This window comes from Dendropsophus ebraccatus, chromosome 9, assembly GCF_027789765.1.
Source record: "Dendropsophus ebraccatus isolate aDenEbr1 chromosome 9, aDenEbr1.pat, whole genome shotgun sequence".
Lineage (NCBI taxonomy): Eukaryota > Metazoa > Chordata > Amphibia > Anura > Hylidae > Dendropsophus > Dendropsophus ebraccatus.
The window spans coordinates 15,167,285-15,187,202 of record NC_091462.1 but is presented as its reverse complement, the minus strand read 5'-3'; the positions used below and the strand labels follow the sequence as shown (position 1 = coordinate 15,187,202).

General features: G+C 42.3%; 1 protein-coding gene across 3 annotated transcripts in view; it reads right to left on the bottom strand.

The window, feature by feature from the left end:
* The window catches only part of THSD7B (thrombospondin type 1 domain containing 7B), a 420,171-nt gene that overhangs the window by 161,254 nt on the left and 238,999 nt on the right, over positions 1–19,918 (bottom strand). For all 3 annotated transcript variants that reach the window (XM_069982655.1, XM_069982658.1, XM_069982657.1), the window contains 4 exons: positions 17,911–18,099; positions 16,496–16,730; positions 15,096–15,214; positions 9,401–9,533 (listed from right to left, as the gene is read on the bottom strand). In XM_069982655.1, the coding sequence (XP_069838756.1) occupies positions 9,401–9,533; positions 15,096–15,214; positions 16,496–16,730; positions 17,911–18,099 (676 nt within the window). The remainder of the gene's footprint in view (positions 1–9,400; positions 9,534–15,095; positions 15,215–16,495; positions 16,731–17,910; positions 18,100–19,918) is intronic.

Genomic DNA, 19,918 nt, shown 5'->3' with positions numbered 1-19,918 from the left:
AAGAAAAAAACAGCATAGACAGAGCACGCTGCAATCTTGCAAAACGCTGATCAAACAAAGCGTCAACTGATGCCAGAAAGTGTCGGGGATTTATTTACTTCTATTAAAATCTCTAGTCTTCCAGTACTTATCAGCTGCTGTATGTCCTGCAGGAAGTTGTATCATTTCCAGTCTGAAGAGCAAGACAGATTTTCTATGGGCATTTGCCACTGCTCTGGGCAGTTCCTGACATGGTCAGAGGTGGCAGAAGAGAGCACTGTGTCAGGTTGGAGACCCCTGTTAGAACTTATAATAGGGCAGCTACATACATGTCACATGTCGGACACCCTCGTGCCACCTATATACACCTTTAAGTGTACATTCTCCGATTTCCTTTCTCTGTTCTATTCTCTATTACATTGTATGTGGTTTTTTTTTAGCATGTTTGCCATTGAGTGTTCCTTTATGCGTCATCCTTATGTAAATCCATTTCTTAAAATCCCCCGGAATTGGTTAAAAAAAATTGAAATCTTTAAATTGTTCCACTTATCGGTAATTATAAAGCACTCAACACATTAGACACAATGTCAACTTTGGGCCAGAGATGCTATTTATCTTCCCCGATTCGCTGACAGATCTGAGGGAACCTACAATTAAGTTGCGCGCATTGAACTAAAACGTTCCCTTTCAGATGTTTCACATCAAGTCTCTGAACAGGCGTTCCCTCCTTCCTTGAAGTTGTCCACAGGTAGGGATAATTCCTTAGGTGCAGCTGTTTCTACATCAATCCGAAAAGCCGAGAACTTCAGGGATCGACATCAGAACCAAACTGACTTTCATTGAGCGTGACCCCATCATCCCCGGACACCGGGCCACCTTTGTAGTGACATCTTTTTATTGCTCTGATTTAGGATGAAACGGGATTATTCTGATATTGATCGTCTTAAAGTCCCATATTTATAGCTCAGTCACATTGAGTAGAAGAGAGTTAGTATATACTTGGAAATGTCCATCGAAGTTTGGAAATTGGGCACTTTCTGAGGGTCATAGGCCTCTTATCTGGTCCAGATGGAGAATAAGACCTGCTGATAAACCACAAGCTGGAGCTACCAGAGTCCTATGCTGCAGCTACCGAAAGTGTGGCCAAAACCAGGCCCATGTGGTGGCCAATGACTACACAATTTGCCAGTACCACAATTTGCCAGTACCACAATTTGCCAGCATGTGGCCATTGGCTACTGCATGGGGGCATTATTTCTTTGGTAGCTGCAATATGGGACCCTACCCTTAGTTTCTACTTCACTTACAGTCTTTGAAAGCCAGTTGATGGTCTTAGTATCCCCCTCACTTAGAGCATTACCCTTTGAACGTTACACTCTGGAAAAGATATAGTTAAAGAGTTCGGGCTGGGTTAGAACAATATGGCTGGTGTCCTTTAAAACAGCATCACTTCTGTCCAAAGGTTGTATGTAGTAAACCATATTCACTGCAGTAAGGGGCGCTCTTACACGCAGCAGTACTTATACAGGCGTTGAGGATGAAGGTAAGTTTCTTAATGTAGCCAGGTGCCCAAGAACATGAAAGCCTATTCCTGATTCTTGTACTGTAGGTATCTACTACCAAGGGTATGGCCTGCTAAAACAGGGGGAACTACCGCTATAGGGGGACCCAAACCTGTCTATATCTGGGGAGCAGTAGCGTAATTTGGTGGGGGCAGAGGGGGCAGCCGCTCCCGGGCCCACACAGGCAGGGGGCCCACTGAAGATTTGGCCAGTTAATTCTGTCCGCCAAAGCTATTGCTTTTGCAGACAGACTTAACAAATGTCTATTGGCTGTAGGTTGCCCCTGGACAGCAACCAGTGCTTCTGGGGGGCCCACATGGCTACCAAATGTTGTGTCTGACAATTTAGCTGTATGCGCTTGTATGTGAGGAGAACATACAGTTGAAGGCTATGTTCACACTACGTATGAGACCGGCCGTTCCGTGACCCCGGCCGGGTCACGGAACGGCCGGTCTCTGGCCAGATCATCTCAGCCGGTACTTAAGTACCGGCTGGATGATCTTTCCGGCAGCAGAGCTCTGATGCGGGCGCATCAGCGTGCGCCTGCATCAGAGCTCCCCATAGCACACAGTGAAGCAAGTGGCCGGAGCTGCTCGCTTCACTGTGTGAACTGACAGGTCTTTCTGCGGCCGGAATTCACTGAATTCCGCCCGCAGAAAACTGACCTGTCAGTTATTTGCGGGGCCGCACAGATTCCGCCCGGAGCGTATACAATGTGTGTACGCTCCGGCCGGGATGCCATTGCTCAATAGGCTGTGTTGCACTGCACAAAAACTATGGCCGTTGTTGCCATCGGCAACAACGGACGTAGTTTTACTTAGTGTGAACATAGCCGAATACTGCAGGGTGATTGAAAAGGCGAGGAGAGCATTGGCTCTCCACCCTGCCAATCACTGTTGTGGCCACAAGAGGCCGTTCCCTCCCTTAGAGCTGTGGGACATGAGTGATGTCACTCGTGCGCTCACAGAGCAGGAAGAGAGCTGACATGAGAAGACTACAGTACTGCAACCACACTGCAGGTAAGTATGGATATTTTCACTTAGTAATAGAGGAGAAGACCTATGTGGGTGGGGCTAATTCCTGGGAAGGAGGTTATCTATGGGGGTTGGGGTATGGGATGTGCTGGATAACTGAAAAGGTAGTACCTAATTTAGAGGTACAGTCTACTCACAGTGGTGGTGGTGGGTCTAACCACCAGGGAGATTACTGCTGGGGAAGGGTGTGACTGCATGGGGAATACATACCAGGGGGAGGGATTATCTACATGAGATGGTGCTGGAGAGGATGCCTACATGGAGGAGACAACATTCTTTTTTTTTTTTTTTTTTTTTGGGGGGGGGGGGGGGATTGCCTGCACAGAGAGGTTTAAATACTAGATAAAAGCACAGAGGAGGGTCAAACTTCTGTATAAAGGCACAGAGGGCCCTAACTACTACTACATGGAAACAGAGGGAAATAATAACTATGTTGGGGCACAGAAAACTGAATTTCAACATGAAGGTACAGAGGGGCGTGACTACTATATGGGGTGCACAGGGAGGAACTAGGGGGGATAATCTACAATGTTAGCGTATAGATAGTGACCTTTTTACTATATGAGAGCATAGAAGTAACCTGTGAACTATATGAGGGATAAACTTGGGTCTAAATACTACATGGAGGCATAAATTGGCTGCTCTCATACCCTGTACACCAGGATTATTGGAGCTGATATTGTTTCAATGGATTAATAAAGTAATTATTCCATTTAGTTATGTTGCAGTAGTCTGGCTCTTTTGTATATAGGTTATTTAGTATACTTGCCTTGAACTGCATGTTATTACCCAACATTTGTACTATACATTTACTGTATTGGTACTGCGGGTGTTGCTAATTTGGTCACTGACCATCAGCTATGGTGTAGTCCTCATGCTGCCAAATAGATATTAGACAGATAGATATGAGATAAAGAGATAGAAGAATGGATGGATGGATGGATGGATGGCTAATTCAGCGCCATAGCTTCCTCTATGTTGTTTCTGGTATTACCACTACCACACACAAGCTTTGGAGGACAGGGACGCTGTTTCTGGAAAAAGGCAGCTATGCTTTTGCAAAGCTGGATAGCCCCTTTAATTTTTACATGGTTATATATGTGAAATGTAGAAAGTCTTTCCCACTGTTCTCAGTCCCTGTTTGCTATGAATAATGTAGTAGAAAATACCCTTTGTTATTCAGAAAGCATTGTCACCTACTGAGGTTCCCTATGGGTAACAATCGGTTGGGGGCCCACTGAGACTCACTCGCCCCCCCTAGGCTGAACCTCTAGCTACGCCCCTGCTGGGGAGACTTTCCTTCTTCAGGAAGTCCTTCAGCTGACCAGGACTATCCCCAGGGGTTGGAGAAGCGTGCTAGTTTGCCGAATTACCCTGCTGACCTTTGCTCAATCTTCTTGGGTAATCTTGAGGGACTAGCTCTACCCAGATGTATTCTCCTGGCCCTGGCACTCTGTGATCTCTTCCAACAGTAGGTGGTTCTTAATTTGCAGTGAGTATGGGTATTTTTTTTTCTACAAGTCACACAACTTCAGCCAAGGTTACAAGAAACACATGACAGAGTTCTATACTATTAGAAAGACGCCCTAGCCTACTCTACAAATCTACCTAAAACCTAACCTAAAGACTGTCAAGACAAGTAACAACTATCCCAAGTCCTACCTAAACAATATTCACTTGTATTAAAAGGGAGAAACCTTGCAACCTTCTCTTAAGGGCATAACACTGTGCGTGAACTTATTTCTAAAACCGTACTGTTACTTTAAGAAAACCTGCCCTTAAACATGTTCATCTGGTTACCATTACACAGTACAGGGAACACCAGGAACTACATCTACACATATTGACGGGTATGTGTTGGGACCTGGGGGGGCTTATACCACTCTGAGCCCCATGACTGGTAGCACAATACCTAGCACCTGTGGGATAGCACAACCTTTATTTAGGGGTATGCATTAGAAATGAGAATGCAGATGACCCAACCTTCTTTCCAGGCAACTCATAGCAGCCTAGTAGGACCTTTCTATACGGTGCAAATGCCCTTGATCCCATCCCTAGATATTGGGTATCAGCCCATAGTAGAGATACACCCTGAACATCCTGATCATTCCACAATGAAGTTAGTTTAAAGGTGGTCTGTATTCTGCTAATGGAGCAGCCGACAGTCCTGACAACCCTAATTTCCCGCTTGTTTATAATAAAAGACAGGATGTTTATAATGCTAACATGTTGGGAAACTAAAGTTATGACCTATGGGACTATGTGATAGATAAGTGAGCAGGAGATTACCAACAATTCTGAAGATTCTAAAAACATGGGGGAAAACTTGTTAGCAGAGGTAATGCTGGTGGTTAAATGGTCATGCTTTGTCAGGGTGGGAGGTCATGGGTATCCACTCACTATTAGCATACATATATTGAAATAAATGCATCCTTGTTATTCATATTTGACCAATTGGCAAACGACCCCCCCCCCATTATATTCAATGCATTGCAGAATTGGCGAACCAGGGGGACTGATTCCCTCTTCTTCAGTTGCTATGGGTTTACTCTTCTTTCTACAAAAATCCTAATTGAATTAACCGCGGATCAAATAATTAAGTGACGTCAAACAGTGGCCTCATAGCTATTAATGAAGGGAGCTGAGGTTAATTCTGTCCGATCATCAGAACAAATAGTGGGAGCACACAGACATGGCAGGTCAGGGAACTGTCTCCGCTGATACATAGAAACTCTTATTTTAGGTATAATCTGTAATTACTCCCAAATTCCAGACAACATAGCTATAATTATATCGCTGTGACACAGGTCGGCGGATGACATAAATTTGCTTTGAAATTCTTTCATTTTAAATAGCGCAGAGAATTAATCTCCGGTTATATCTGAAAACATCGGCTCCTGTTAATCATCTCGTGTAATCAGTGACACCGGATCGGCTCGCTTAATTAACCTTCATTGTGTAATGGAAAAACAAATACTAAAACTGTAAAACTAACACTAGGGAGGAATAGCGGGTTATGCTCACATTATATTATGGAGTACTAAAGTTTTACGCTACTTTGTATGCTGGACACGGTGTAATATATTAGCCCTTCAGATGGGATTCTGCATTATTCTATACTTATAAGAATTTATGCCCTATGGGAGGAAGTTGTAAGCCCACACACACAAAGCAGATTGCAGCATGACATAGGCAGTATGGGAATGGCACTGGCACAAGGCAACTAAAGCAAACACTGAACTGGAGCTAGGGGAATACAGGGACAGTAAATGAGGCACATGTAAATAATAGTTATTGTAGTTTCAACAAACTTTATAAATATAGATAGTATAAGAAAATGTAGGAAATGTGTAATGTGTCTTATTAGAGAAAAGATTGTAATGTATCTTATCAGAGAAAAATGCCTCTTTCTTTGTATATTAAGCTTCTTTACTGCTTTTCCCATTCTAAACTCATAATTCACTCTGAAAAACAGCTCCAGGCCATCTTAAGAGATCAGACAAACTCAGCTCACTGATGGATCAGGTTACAATTGCCCATAGAAGTCTATGAGGACAGCGCAACTACAAAGAGACTACAGGATTTTGTGGGTGAGTATTAGATCTCACCCCAGTGCTAGCCTTACAAGTTCAATACTTGCTACTGCTCTATAATGTCCTCCTTGCTGTAACAGAGATGTAGGAGAGAAGTATTTCCTCTTCTATGTATGTTCATGGTATGGAATACATCATAGGGTTTGCTGTACTATTCAGCTCTGCTATTCTAAAAGTACTTTGGCTTCACTGTGTTGATGGCCACACCCAACTTCTGCTATCAACTCTTTTTAACCCCCTTTGTTATGTACTTTCTTTGGCTATGTGTCATTTTGTGTTGCTTTATGGAGACTTCATCCAGATTCACATTACCCTTGATAGCTTACTTCTTCCTTCCCTGACCTTCTGCCTGTTAACCATAAGGACCAAACTCTGCTTGGCCCAACCTACTGCCTGTTATGCCGTACAACTGAATTCTACCTGCACACCTGCTGTCTGTTGTCCGCAATGACCAAACTCTGTTTGCCCTCACCTTCTGTGTGTTATCGGTGACAAATGACCTTGCCTACCATGACCTACAATTGGTTATCTGTAATAATTTAATGCTTTTTGCTCTGACCTTCTGCCTGTTATGTGTGATGACCAAGATCAGTCTGCTCTTCTTCCTCATGCCCATTATGATTCAGCTTCTCCTGCCCTACCTTCTGCCCATAACCTCTGATGACCGACCCCTGCCTATCCTGCCCTTCTGCCCATAACCTCTGATGACCAACCCCTGCCTATCCTGCCCTTCTGCCCATAACCTCTGATGACCGACCCCTGCCTATCCTGCCCTTCTGCCCATAACCTCTGATGACCGACCCCTGCCTATCCTGCCCTTCTGCCCATAACCTCTGATGACCGACCCCTGCCTATCCTGCCCTTCTGCCCATAACCTCTGATGACCGACCCCTGCCTATCCTGCCCTTCTGCCCATAACCTCTGATGACCGACCCCTGCCTATCCTGCCCTTCTGCCCATAACCTCTGATGACCGACCCCTGCCTATCCTGCCCTTCTGCCCATAACCTCTGATGACCGACCCCTGCCTGTCCTGCCCTTCTGCCCATAACCTCTGATGACCGACCCCAGCCTATCCTGCCCTTCTGCCCATAACCTCTGATGACCGACCCCTGCCTGTCCTGCCCTTCTGCCCATAACCTCTGATGACCGACCCCTGCCTGTCCTGCCCTTCTGCCCATAACCAAACTCTGCTTACCAAAACCTTCTGTCTGTTAGCCAAGATAACTAAACTCTTCCTGTGTACTGACCTTCAACTTGTTCTCTTTGAAAAGCAAACTGGGCTGGCCTCATCTACTGCCTATTACTTATGATAATTAAACCCTGCCTGCACTCTGACCACCCATGATGGTTCAACCCTGCCTGTCCAAACTTTCTATAATGTATGATGAATAAACTCTGTCCCTACCTTCTCTCTGTTATCTATGACAACCAAAATCTGTCTGTCTTCTACCTCTTACCTGTGATGACTTCTGCCTGTCCTGACCTTATGCTTGATACACATAACAACTAAATTCTGCTTGCCCCAACCTACTGCCTGTTACCCATGATGACCAAACTATACCAGCCCAGGTGGCTGCCTGCACAATTACATTCTCTGCTTGCTCCTATGGTACCTCACCTAGACATGTCAGCTGTGTCATGTGGAGACTACACTCATAGTTGTCAACAGTCCCAGTTTTGCCGGGACTGTCCCGATTCTAAGAAGACAGCCCCGGCAAAACCATGTCCCGGGAAGCTCCGCCCCCGCCGCTTCCAGCGCGAGTGATGTCACTCATGCAAAGCAGGGAGAGGAGTCTCTGGGGGACTAGAGGAACCATACTGCAGCTACAGCTACTACAGCTACTTTAACTACAGCTGAAGGGACAAGAGGATGCTGAAGGGGGTACTGGTATGATAATGAATGGACAGGAGGAGGATTAAGGGGGAAGTAGAATGATGATGGAGGGGCAGGAGGATGAGAGGGGTAGTACTATGATGGTGGAAGAGCAGGAGGATGAAGGGGTAGTAGTATGATGATGAAGGGGGAAGGAGGATTAGAGGGGTAGCACTATGATGATGGAAGGGAAGGAGGATGAAGGGGTAATAGCATGATGAATGAGTGGCAGGAGGATGATGAAGGGGCAGTAGTATGATGATATGGGGTGCAGCTGCATCATATGGGTACAAAATACCAGTATGTACAGTCAGTCAGTAGAATGCTATCTCTGAGTCACAGCCTGGGGTGTGTAATATACTGGGGACCTGAAACTGGGGTATGTAATATACTGGGGACCTAATACTGGAGTGTGTAATATACTGGGGACCTGATACTGGAGTGTGTAATATACTGGGGACCTGTAACTGGGGTGTGTAATATACTGGGGGCCTAATACTAGGGTGTGTAATATACTGGGGACCTGATACTGGGGTGTGTAATATATTGGGGACCTGATACTGGGGTGTGTAATATACTGGGGACCTGATACGGGGGGGTGTAATATACTGGGGACCTGATACTGGGGTGTGTAATATATTGGGGACCTGATACTGGGGTGTGTAATATACTGGGGACCTAATACTGGGGTGTGTAATATACTGGGGACCTGATACGGGGGGGTGTTATAAATTGGGGACCTGATACTGGAGTGTGTAATATACTGTGGACCTAATACTGGGTGTGTAATGCTCTTTTTGTGTTGTTCTGACTGTAAATTCTAACTTGAAAATTTTGAACCCACACCCATGATAGGCCACACCCCACCGAGACCACAACCACAATAAACCACACCCTTTTTAACACTAAAGTGTCCCTGGAAAAAAAGTTTTCAAATGTTGGCAACTTTGTACATTGGGGTGGCTACCTAGGGTTTCGCTGAATTCCCTCCTTGTGAGGGGATAAGGGTGAAGAGACACTCAGTCCCTGGCATTGCTCTAGGCCACATATAAAGCTGCCCTGTGACTTCACCACTATTCACAGTCGGCCTATTGTCTGGCAGTCGGACAGAATTTGTATTCATCTCTATGATTAAAGATATGGAGCTTTGCGCCTCAAACACTATAATGATATATTAAAAAATCACTCAGCTCAGAATGTTGGGCCTTGAGATGACACAGTGATAAAGGACGGACACGCATTTTAAGGGAGCACACTTGTAATGAAAGATTCTGCAGCTTCCTCTGAGTATTGTGGGAAATATGTCACTATTTATCACCCAATGTAAAGTGCGGAGCCGGAGAGGATGAGAATTTACCTGAACATCAGACAGATGGGGACATCCTCACATTCTCGCTCCTCGTATAGCGTATCTGGGCACTCCTGACCACCGCTCACAGCCTCTTGTAATATTATCCTGTATCGGGATTGCTTGACCACTGAGCTGTTCCCTAAAATGACAAAAACTGTCAAATATCTATAGCCCTGATCCCTCCTATAGCATGAAGAACATTTATGTAAGTCACCGCGGAGTCAAGAAACATCAAATATTCTTATCTTTAATAATATGGAGTAGTATAGTATAGTATAGTACAGTATAGTAAGGCATAGTATAGTATTGTAAGTTATAGTATGGTATTGTAAGTTATAGTATGGTATGGTATAGTATAGTAAGGTATAGTGTAGTATGGTATAGTAAGGCATAGTATAGTATAGTATAGTATGGTATAGTAAGGCATAGTATAATATTACAAGTTATAGTATAGTATTGTAAATCATATTATAGTATGTTATGGTATAGTATAGTAAGGTATAATATGGCATAGTAAGGTATAGTATAGTATAGTATAGTAGAGTAAGGTACAGTACAGTATGGTACGGTATAGTATAGTAAGGTATAGTATAGTATAGTAAGGTATAGAATTGTATGGTACGGTATAGTAAGATATAGTATAGTATGGTATAGTATAGTAAGCTATAGTATAGTATGGTATAGTATAGTAAGGCATAGTATAGTATGGTAGAGTATAATATGGTTTAGTAAAATATAGTTAGGTATAATATGGTATGGTATAGTATAGTACGGTATAGTATAGTAAGGTATGGTATAGTAAAGTATAGTATGGTACAGTATAGTATAGTAAGATATAGTATAGTATGGTATAGTAAGGTATAGTATTGTATGGTACGGTATAGTAAGATATAGTATAGTATGGTATAGTATAGTATGGTATAGTATAGTAAGGTATGATAAGACATAGTATAGTATAGTACGGTATAGTATAGTAAGATATAGTATAGTATGGTATAGTATAGTAAGGTATGGTAAGGCATAGTATAGTATGGTAGAGTATAATATGGTTTAGTAAAATATAGTAAGGTATAATATGGTATGGTATAGTATAGTACGGTATAGTATAGTATAGTACGGTATAGTAAAGTATAGTATGGTACAGTAAAGTATAGTAAGTCTACAATTCATTTTTCCATCTACACATTATGTTGGTACCATAGTACATAATGGACATAATAATTGGTACATGGACATAATATCTAGAAATCTAGTATGCTGCCTATACTAATCTTTACTACCACTTGTGGCTTTCCATCTAGCGCAACACTACAACTCCCAACATGTCCTAAAAGCCAACGGCTATCAGGGCATGATGGGAGTTGATGTTTTGCACGAGCTTCATACACACAAATTGGGAACGTCTGGTCTACAATATTATATGGGATACAGGATTTTGATTCCCTAAAGGGATTGGAGTTATCCTTTTAGAATGTATATCCTTTCCCAACCAGCTAGTATGTTGTCAATTTTCCCTGCAGCTCCTCTAGAGGGGAGATGAGGAATTACATGGCACCCAGATAGTCTTCCAGAGTTCACAATCTGAGGCTGGGTTCACACTACGTATATTTCAGTCAGTATATTTCAGTCAGTATTGCAACCAAAACCAGGAGTGGATTAAAAAGACAGAAAGGCTCTGTTCACACAATGTTGAAATTGAGTGGATGGCCGCCATATAATAGTAAATAACGGCCATTATTTCAATATAACAGCCGTTGTTCTAAAATAACAGCAAATATTTGCCATTAAATGGCGGCCATCCACTCAATTTCAACATTGTGTGAACAGAGCCTTTCTGTGTTTTTAATCCACTCCTGGTTTTGGTTGCAATATGAGGACCACAATACTGACTGAAATATACTGACTGAAATATACATATACTGACTGAAATATACGTAGTGTGAACGCAGCCTGAGAATGACAGCATCAAATTAGCAGCACAAGAGTTTAGCTACAACAAGCATGTAAAACTCTTCATGTTCAAGAAAATCTGTATTGTGTTAGACATTAGACATAACCCAATACCACTGACATATTGGATGCTTATAGTGTTCCCCTTCCATTGCTTACCCCATACCTATAGTGTATCTAGTCTTTTTCCTTTCCCTCCTAAAAGATTTTAGTTTCCAGTAGAGGTGAGTGAATCTCAAGCATGATGGGGTTTATGCACACCTTAACGCTCTTCATTTGATTAACCGCAGCTGAAGAAGTTGGATGCAGCCCTAAGGCTGCCCGGAAAACATGAATATGGCCATAGTATCCATGTTTTCCCAAACTCCCTAGGGCTACATCCAACTTCTGCAGCCACTGGTAATCACTGGTTCCATTTGTATAATCAACCACCTTCTATGCTATATCAATATTGGTCATACCAGCTACCATTACTATATATCAAACCTGAGTAAAACTAGAGATACCATAGAGGCAACCTACAAGACTGTCATGGGGCCCAAGAAGAAAGGAACAAACCCAAGCTGACTTCAATCCCAGTGTTTTTGGGATGTGAGAACCTGCATAGGGATATTCTATTCACAGGCCATAAACAGTTTCCAATCAACTCATGGATCATAGAAAAAAGATGGACGTGCAAACCAGTATAACGTCCATCTCTTCCACTGGTAAAGGGGTTAGCATTAGAGATGAGCAAATTTAACCTGAATGCTCGCCCTAGGGCTGCATCCATCTTCTCCAGCCACCAGGATTTATATACAGAGCATTCAGGCTGGCGTAGACTGGAACTAACTGTAAGTTTGCTTATCTCTAGTTGGCATCAACCATTGCCCCCGAAAAGTTATACAAGTCACCAATATACACATTACGGGAAATGCTTACAAAAAGTTTTTTTTTTTTTGTCCCCTGCACTTACTACTGCATCAAGGCTTCACTTCCTGGATAACATGGTGATGTCACTTCCTGGATAACATGGTGATGTCACTTCCTGGATAACATGGGGATATCACTTCCTGGATAAAATGATGATGTCACTTCCTGGATAAAACGGTGATGTCACGACCCGACCCCCAGAGCTGTGCGGGCTGTGGCTGCTGGAGAGGATGGTGGCAGGGGGACACTGAGGGGCACAGGGCACTGGAGGGGCACTGAGCATCCCTCTACCATCATCCTCCCCAGCAGCCACAGCCCACACAGCTCTGGCAAACAGGTCGTGACATCACCATGTTATCCAGGAAGTGACATCATCATGTTATCCAGGAAGTGACATCACCATGTTATCCAGGAAGTGAAATTACCATGTTATTCAGGAAGTGACATCACCATGTTATCCAGGAAGTGACATCACCATGTTATCCAGGAAGTGACATCACGTTATCCAGGAAGTGACATCACCATTTTATCTAGGAATTTACATCACCATTTTATCCAGGAAGTGACATCACCATGTTATCCAGGAAGTGACATCACGTTATCCAGGAAGTGACAACACCATTTTATCTAGGAATTGACATCACCATTTTATCCAGGAAGTGACATCACCATGTTATCCAGGAAGTGACATCACGTTATCCAGGAAGTGACAACACCTTTTTATCTAGGAATTGACATCACCATGTTATCCAGGAAGTGACATCACCATGTTATCCAGGAAGTGAAGCCTTGATGCAGTAGTAAGTGCAGGGAAAAAAGCACTTTATAAGCATTTCCTGTAATAAGTGTATATTGGTAATTTGTATACTTTTTGGGGGGGGCAATACAATACTTTGATATAATAAAATACTTATATATAATAAAATAAAAATTTTCACCGCACTTCTCCTTTAATTTTATTGTCTATAGACACCAATGGTAAGAACCATTTCTTACTAGTTGTAGCCATATAAATTTGGCATTTTCTTTTTTTTTTCCGTCCAATTTGCGGTCAAATACATCCTTTCCTGCAGATCTGTTTACACCGGTATTTTAATCCCACACGCTGAGGCGAAGTGCTTTCCCCGTGAACATCATGTCATTTCTTTCTATAATTGTGCAGGTATTCTGAGCTGCAAATAACAGTAGCACAGATGTTGTGGATTCCATTCAAGGAGCGCATCAGACGTTATCCCTTTCATTAGCTCTTGAATGTGCAGGCGGTATAGCCTGGGGACACGGTGGCGCAGTCAGGTTCACTGCACGTTCATAACGCTCCGCTCGCTATTCATTTATATGTAACCTTTATTTACCACAAGTATACAATCACTGGCTTTGCATTGGGCATCACTGCTTGAATAATTCCAAAGTTATAAACTAAATGGCATACGTTATTAGGAAACAGCTCGAGAACCTTTATCACAATCTGAATGTAATTCTCTTCATGCTCTTAGGGGAAGCTGTCTCCTGCGCTCAGTATTGTCCCCTGCTGAGTAATGTGCTTTCTATGACCCGCCAGAGGTGTGGGGGAAGGAAAGTGACAATTGTTCTCAACAGATCTGTGGTTTAGGAAAATAGATGTCCCATTTCAAGGCCATTCCAGAGTTATAGAAAAGAAAACTACATCAACATTGACTAGTATAATAATGTTATATATGTACAAAAATATAACCATATAACTGTTATAATACTGCCCCTATATACATGAATATAACTACTATAATACTGCTCCTATATACAGAAATATAACTACTATAATACTGCTCCTATATACAAGAATATAACTACTATAATACTGCTCCTATATACTAGAATATAACTACTATAATACTGCTCCCTATATACAAGAATATAACTACTATAATACTGCTCCTATATACAAGAATATAACTACTATAATACTGCCCCTATATACAGGAATATAACTACTATAATACTGCCCCTATATACAAGAATATAACTACTATAATACTGCTCCTATGTACAAGAACATAACTACTATAATACTGCTCCTATATACAAGAATATAACTACTATAATACTGCTCCCTATATACAAGAATATAACTGCTATACTACTGCTCCTATGTATAAGAATATAACTACTATAATACTGCTCCTATATACAAGAATATAACTACTATAATACTGCTCCTATATACAGGAATATAACTACTATAATACTGCTCCTATATACAGGAATATAACTACTATAATACTGCTCCTATATACAGGAATATAACTACTATAATACTGCTCCTATATACAGGAATATAACTACTATAATACTGCTCCTGTATACAGGAATAAAACTACTATAATACTGCTCCTATATACAGGAATATAACTACTATAATACCGCTCCTATATACAGGAATATAACTACTATAATACTGCTCCTATATACAGGAATATAACTACTATAAAACTGCTACTATATACAAGAATATAACTGCTATAATACTGCTCCTATATACAGGAATATACCTACTATAATACTGCTCCTATATACAGGAATATAACTACTATAATACTGCCCCTATATACAAGAATATAACTACTATAATACAGCTCCTATATACAAGAATATAACTACTATAATACTGCTCCTATATACAAGAATATAACTACTATAATACTGCTCCCTATATACAAGAATATAACTACTATAAAACTGCCCCTTATTTACAAGAATATATCTAGGATACAGTATATTTTCAGTGGGACCCATCCATATAAATCCTTCCCAGGTGATCCAAACAATAAACATCACACAGTTTTCTGTACAGTCTCATACTCACCAGGCTGACATGTTTTTTTGGGGCATGTTGTCCACTCGCTGAATAGAGTAACAATACAATCCTTAGCACAAGGCAAAGTACAGGACCGAACTGTTTCAGGTTTGGTAGATTCCGGACATCTGAAAAGTATAAGAGAAGACAAATTTTTATACCTGGGGGTATCCTACCAGGGACCTGCACAGCGGTAGGACTTTGCCTTTTTTTAGTTATTTTGTAAGGTTAACCCTAGGTTAGCTCTGGTGACACAGTCGTTTTCGTTCTCTCACTGCTGTTATTGAGCCCCTGAGTGTGCGCAACATTTTGCACTGGTCCGGAGCTCAGCTGTTTAGCAGTAGTACATACTTAGGACTTCCTTTACGGCCTTGGCAAATCACAGCACAAACTCCCCTAAGGCATCATAGGGATGGCTATAGATGGCATATGGGGTAAGAAGAAGTTACTGATGCACTTGATTTAAAAGATGCTATATGAGCAGAAATGAAATAAACAATGAGAATGGGGTTACACTACAAGACAAACAACAGTAGACACAATGGAATTTACACAAGGGGCAACTGCCTTTGTGGAAGGTGAAAGATGAGAGGGAGGCCTTGATTTACCTTTAAGGCGCATTGTGTATTATCTGTGGAAGGTAGACAGGCTCACAGGTTGCAAATAAAGAGCCCAGGCTCTCTCTCTTTCTCCTGCACATAACACATGCTAAGCCCTGCCCCAAGGTCTGTTGTTTGCTCTTGCTGTGTCAGATTTCACCTAACAGGTAGGGGGAAGTAGACTGCAGGGAAGCGAGACACCTAGTAGCCAAGTGTTGATTTTTCTAGGGTTAATGAGTATTTTAAAAAAGTGATTTATAAATATGTTACAGAATACAGGCTATCTGATAGAGGGAAGCCTTGATTTACCTTTAATTTGAGGAAAGCCTTCATTTACCTTTTAGGCACCACATGGCTTTCAAATGGAGGGATATTGTTTGAAACGAGAGTGACTATTTCAATAAAACCATATATCTAACACACAACTGTATACATGTATATAGTTACCAGTTAACTAAATAGGAGCTGTAAAAATATGTATACAAGAAGCTCCCCCTAGAGGCGGCAGCAGACAGATAGAACTATATAATTTTATTGCATCATATGTAGAGGGAGGATTGGGACTTACAAAAAAAAGTGGTCTTCTTGTCCATCGAATGCCTGCCCTTACCAATTCAACTTTTCTACCCCCAGACATTAGAGGAGGCTCAGATAGTTTTATCATATTCAGCATTTACACCAAGTGGAGCCCAGTCTGCACCATTTCTGTAAAGCTAAATCCACTGTGTAAGTTTTTCCAACGTATATCGGATTTATTACTCTAATCTATCAAGAAACAATTTGCATAACATTAACATTTTGCTGAGTGACCTTTTGCTGGTGACTTGGCCTCCGTGGCTCTTCAGGCAGGAGACTCTGCGGGTTTGCACTCCCAGGCCACACACCGCCTCATTGTTGCGGCTCCCGGTGCCGTTCAGTTGTGTTATCTTTACGTCTGCTTTGCAGGGTTCCCATGGTGATGCCTCCCAGTAAAACGTGGAGCAGGGATGGTCGTTGCACAATCGATACTCGTACAAGGCTTGGTTTGAAGGACAAAGCTTTCCACCTGCAAAAGAGAAGTCAATGAGATCATCACATTGTGCTGTAATATAATTGTATTGTAGTGTGGTGTATTTTATTACAATAATGCTGATTTCGACGCAGCTTAACACACAAATGCCTGAAAAGGTATCCAACATTCTGTAGTCCAACGTTGTCTGTTAACGAAGGAACGTTGGGAATAACCTCTATATATGGATGGTTATACTAAGAGGATAACCTAAACTGAATTAAAGTGAAAACAGTATGTCAGCGACAATTTACATTTCAAACCTCTGACACTGTTAGATAGCTATTAGGACGAGGAGACACATTGTACCTTTCATGTATCTGTCTGTGCTTCCAGAACATAAAAAACGCGGGAAGTAGCGGGAGGGGCGGCCTGGACAATCATTATATCGTCCAGGTGGCCCTTTGAAGAAAGCGGTGGTCTCTCTGATGCCTGCGTTCCTATTTCATGGCGCAATGGCCAGCAGACTGACGCTATCATGAACTTTTTTTTTACTACCTGTTTAGAGACAACGATTAGCCGATATCGTGCATATCGGCTGATCGTTGCCTTTTACCATGACCTATTACACTAAACAATTATTGGCCGAATGGACAGTAATTCGCCAACTTTGGTGTAATAGGGGTTATCCCAAAAACCCTGATAAGTATCTAATTAGTTTGTGTGTTGGGGGGTCTGGGGCCCCTATTAATCACAAGAACAGAGGTCTTTTGACCCAAAAGTGACAGCTATTGCCGTGTGTATGCTTGACTACTTGAGATCTTTAGATAACCCATTTAAGCTGGACATGTGTTGGCCGAACTCAATGATTTTGGTAGGACGAGTTGACCATTCATGTGCATGGGGGCCTCCTGACTCCCCAAGATGTTGGGAGGAGGAAAAGGTCAGGCATCTTGGACTTCGACTGCCCAATACGTTTGTTCCCTAGAAGATAAACCCCTGCCAATGGAGTCAGGTGCTGTCTGCATACTTGTATAAGAGGTACCAAGAGCAAGTGGTCCCAATAAGTGCTTAGCCGACATATGCCCTTATCTCTATGGCCAGCTCTAATGACTTTTGCTTTCATCTACTTTCTTGGGTCTGATACCAAGACATTTCGGACATCTGGTTGACATCAGATATGCATCTTTATATGGGCACATGGGTGCGGCTATACACAGTACCAGTGGGTACTCACCCTCTCCAGGGTAGGCAAGGATTGACCTGCTTCTGCTTTGCTTCCCTTCTGCACTTTTAGTAGAGCAGGATCTTGAACACTGCGACCAGTCTGACCATTCACTGATGACACAATCCAGACTGCAGGGCACCTTACATAGCAGCTGCACCGGGGGCTCGTCCACACACAGGTCTGCAGAGACAGGAAGCCCTGCAAGAAGAGAACAGAGATGTTACTTCTCACATCCCCTGCACCAGCCTGGGGCATCCAATACAGCAAGGAACCTGCACTGTACTGTATAGTATACATCATATGTTTCTATTGAATTGGTCAATGTCAATGCTGTAAGTGCAAAAAAGAACAGGAATATAATAAAAGAAGTAATAGAATAGACCCTAATGGAAGTCATTGAACACAGTAAAAACTGTGCATGTACAACCATAATGCCTGTTGCATTACGGAAATATCTAAGTCAGAAACCAAAGAAAACTCAAGGGTCAGGCTCCTAAATCTTAACTCCAGACCTCGTATTGGCATAGAGGACCAGATGTGATTAATTCCATCTGGTATCGGATCTATCCTTCATGAGACCCCCTTCTATTTCTGAAATATGTGGATTTATAGTTTGTCTGAGGCAGACTCTATGAGAAGATGGCAGATTGGACTGCAGGGAGGTAAAAAGTCAGGGAAAAAATCAGGGAAAAAGATCGGCGAGTAACAGAAGCTCCTGTCACTGACACTTAAACACAGTGATAAGCTGCGTTTAAGGGGTTAAAGATGGGCGGGAGGTCGAATGCTACTGCTCATCACCGATGGGGAGGACATGGCTGCTGATAGCTGCCTGTCCTCACCCTTCTGAGCTCCCTTCCTAGAGCACTACCGCACAGGAAGCGAATTGTGTGTACCGTCCCTCAGACCCTTGTACATCTTGTGCTGTTCAATCATCCAATAAATCCATATTCCAAATTATCCATCCACCAGATGATAAAAAAGATTAGGCACTCAACAATACTTGTACTTCCCTTCCTAGAGCCCCTGAACTTAATGGTTTACTGGTACGTCATGGGTCTTTAAGGGGTTAACAATACCATGTGACTATGTTTCACCAGGGATTAAGGAGACCAAATGTTAGAGTTTTGGGAGAGGGGTGTTGTCCCATTGTAGGATATAGGATTGTAGCTGCTAGACAGTCCCCAATCTTCTTTACTGGGCTTCTCCTATCCCTCTATATACAGTTCAGCATTGATAGCGCCTTACCAGAAGTGTACGCCTCTCACCACAATTCACTAACGTAACTTTATACCACAGATTTGGGCTTTTGAACAGAGAAGGCAAAGAAGAAAACATAAAAGCTAAAAGAAGAAAACTTTAGCAGTTAAGATGACACACTGATAAAAAAAAATCCCTTATATTGTGCATGGAGGAGGGCGATGACAGTGGAACATATGCCCAGAGAGATGCATTTGTGTTAACAGACTGGAAAATGGAGCAGATTCTGCCACTTATAAGAAGTTTCTGGTTCCTTAAAAAAAAAAAAGATTATGCCGCAGATGGTTAATATCAGAGATGAGCCAACCAAAGTTCACAAATCGAGATTCCGTACAAACTTTGCAAGAAGTTTGGTTCGGTACCAAACCAAACTTTATGCAAAGTTCGTAACAAACTTGATCCAAGATGGCGGACGCACAATTAAATACCCATATAAAACAAAAAAAAAATATGCTCAGCCTCCAGCCTGTTAGCCAGTCATTGACTGAGAAAGGACAGCTCTGCAGAAAGTGATTGGCTGAGCGGGCTGTCACTCCTGAGACAGCCGTGGCGCTGCTCTGTCTCCTGTCAGTGATTGGCTAAGCAGGCTGTGACAGCCCGCTCAGCCAATCACTGACTGAGGCATATATAAACATATAGCAACCTTGCCATCTAAATGGTGAGACAGAAAATCACCGAATCTGCCATGAATAGACTCCAGTAAAATGGCCCTTAATCCATTGCTTCCCCTTTAAATTCCATTCTAAGTTATATCCATCTT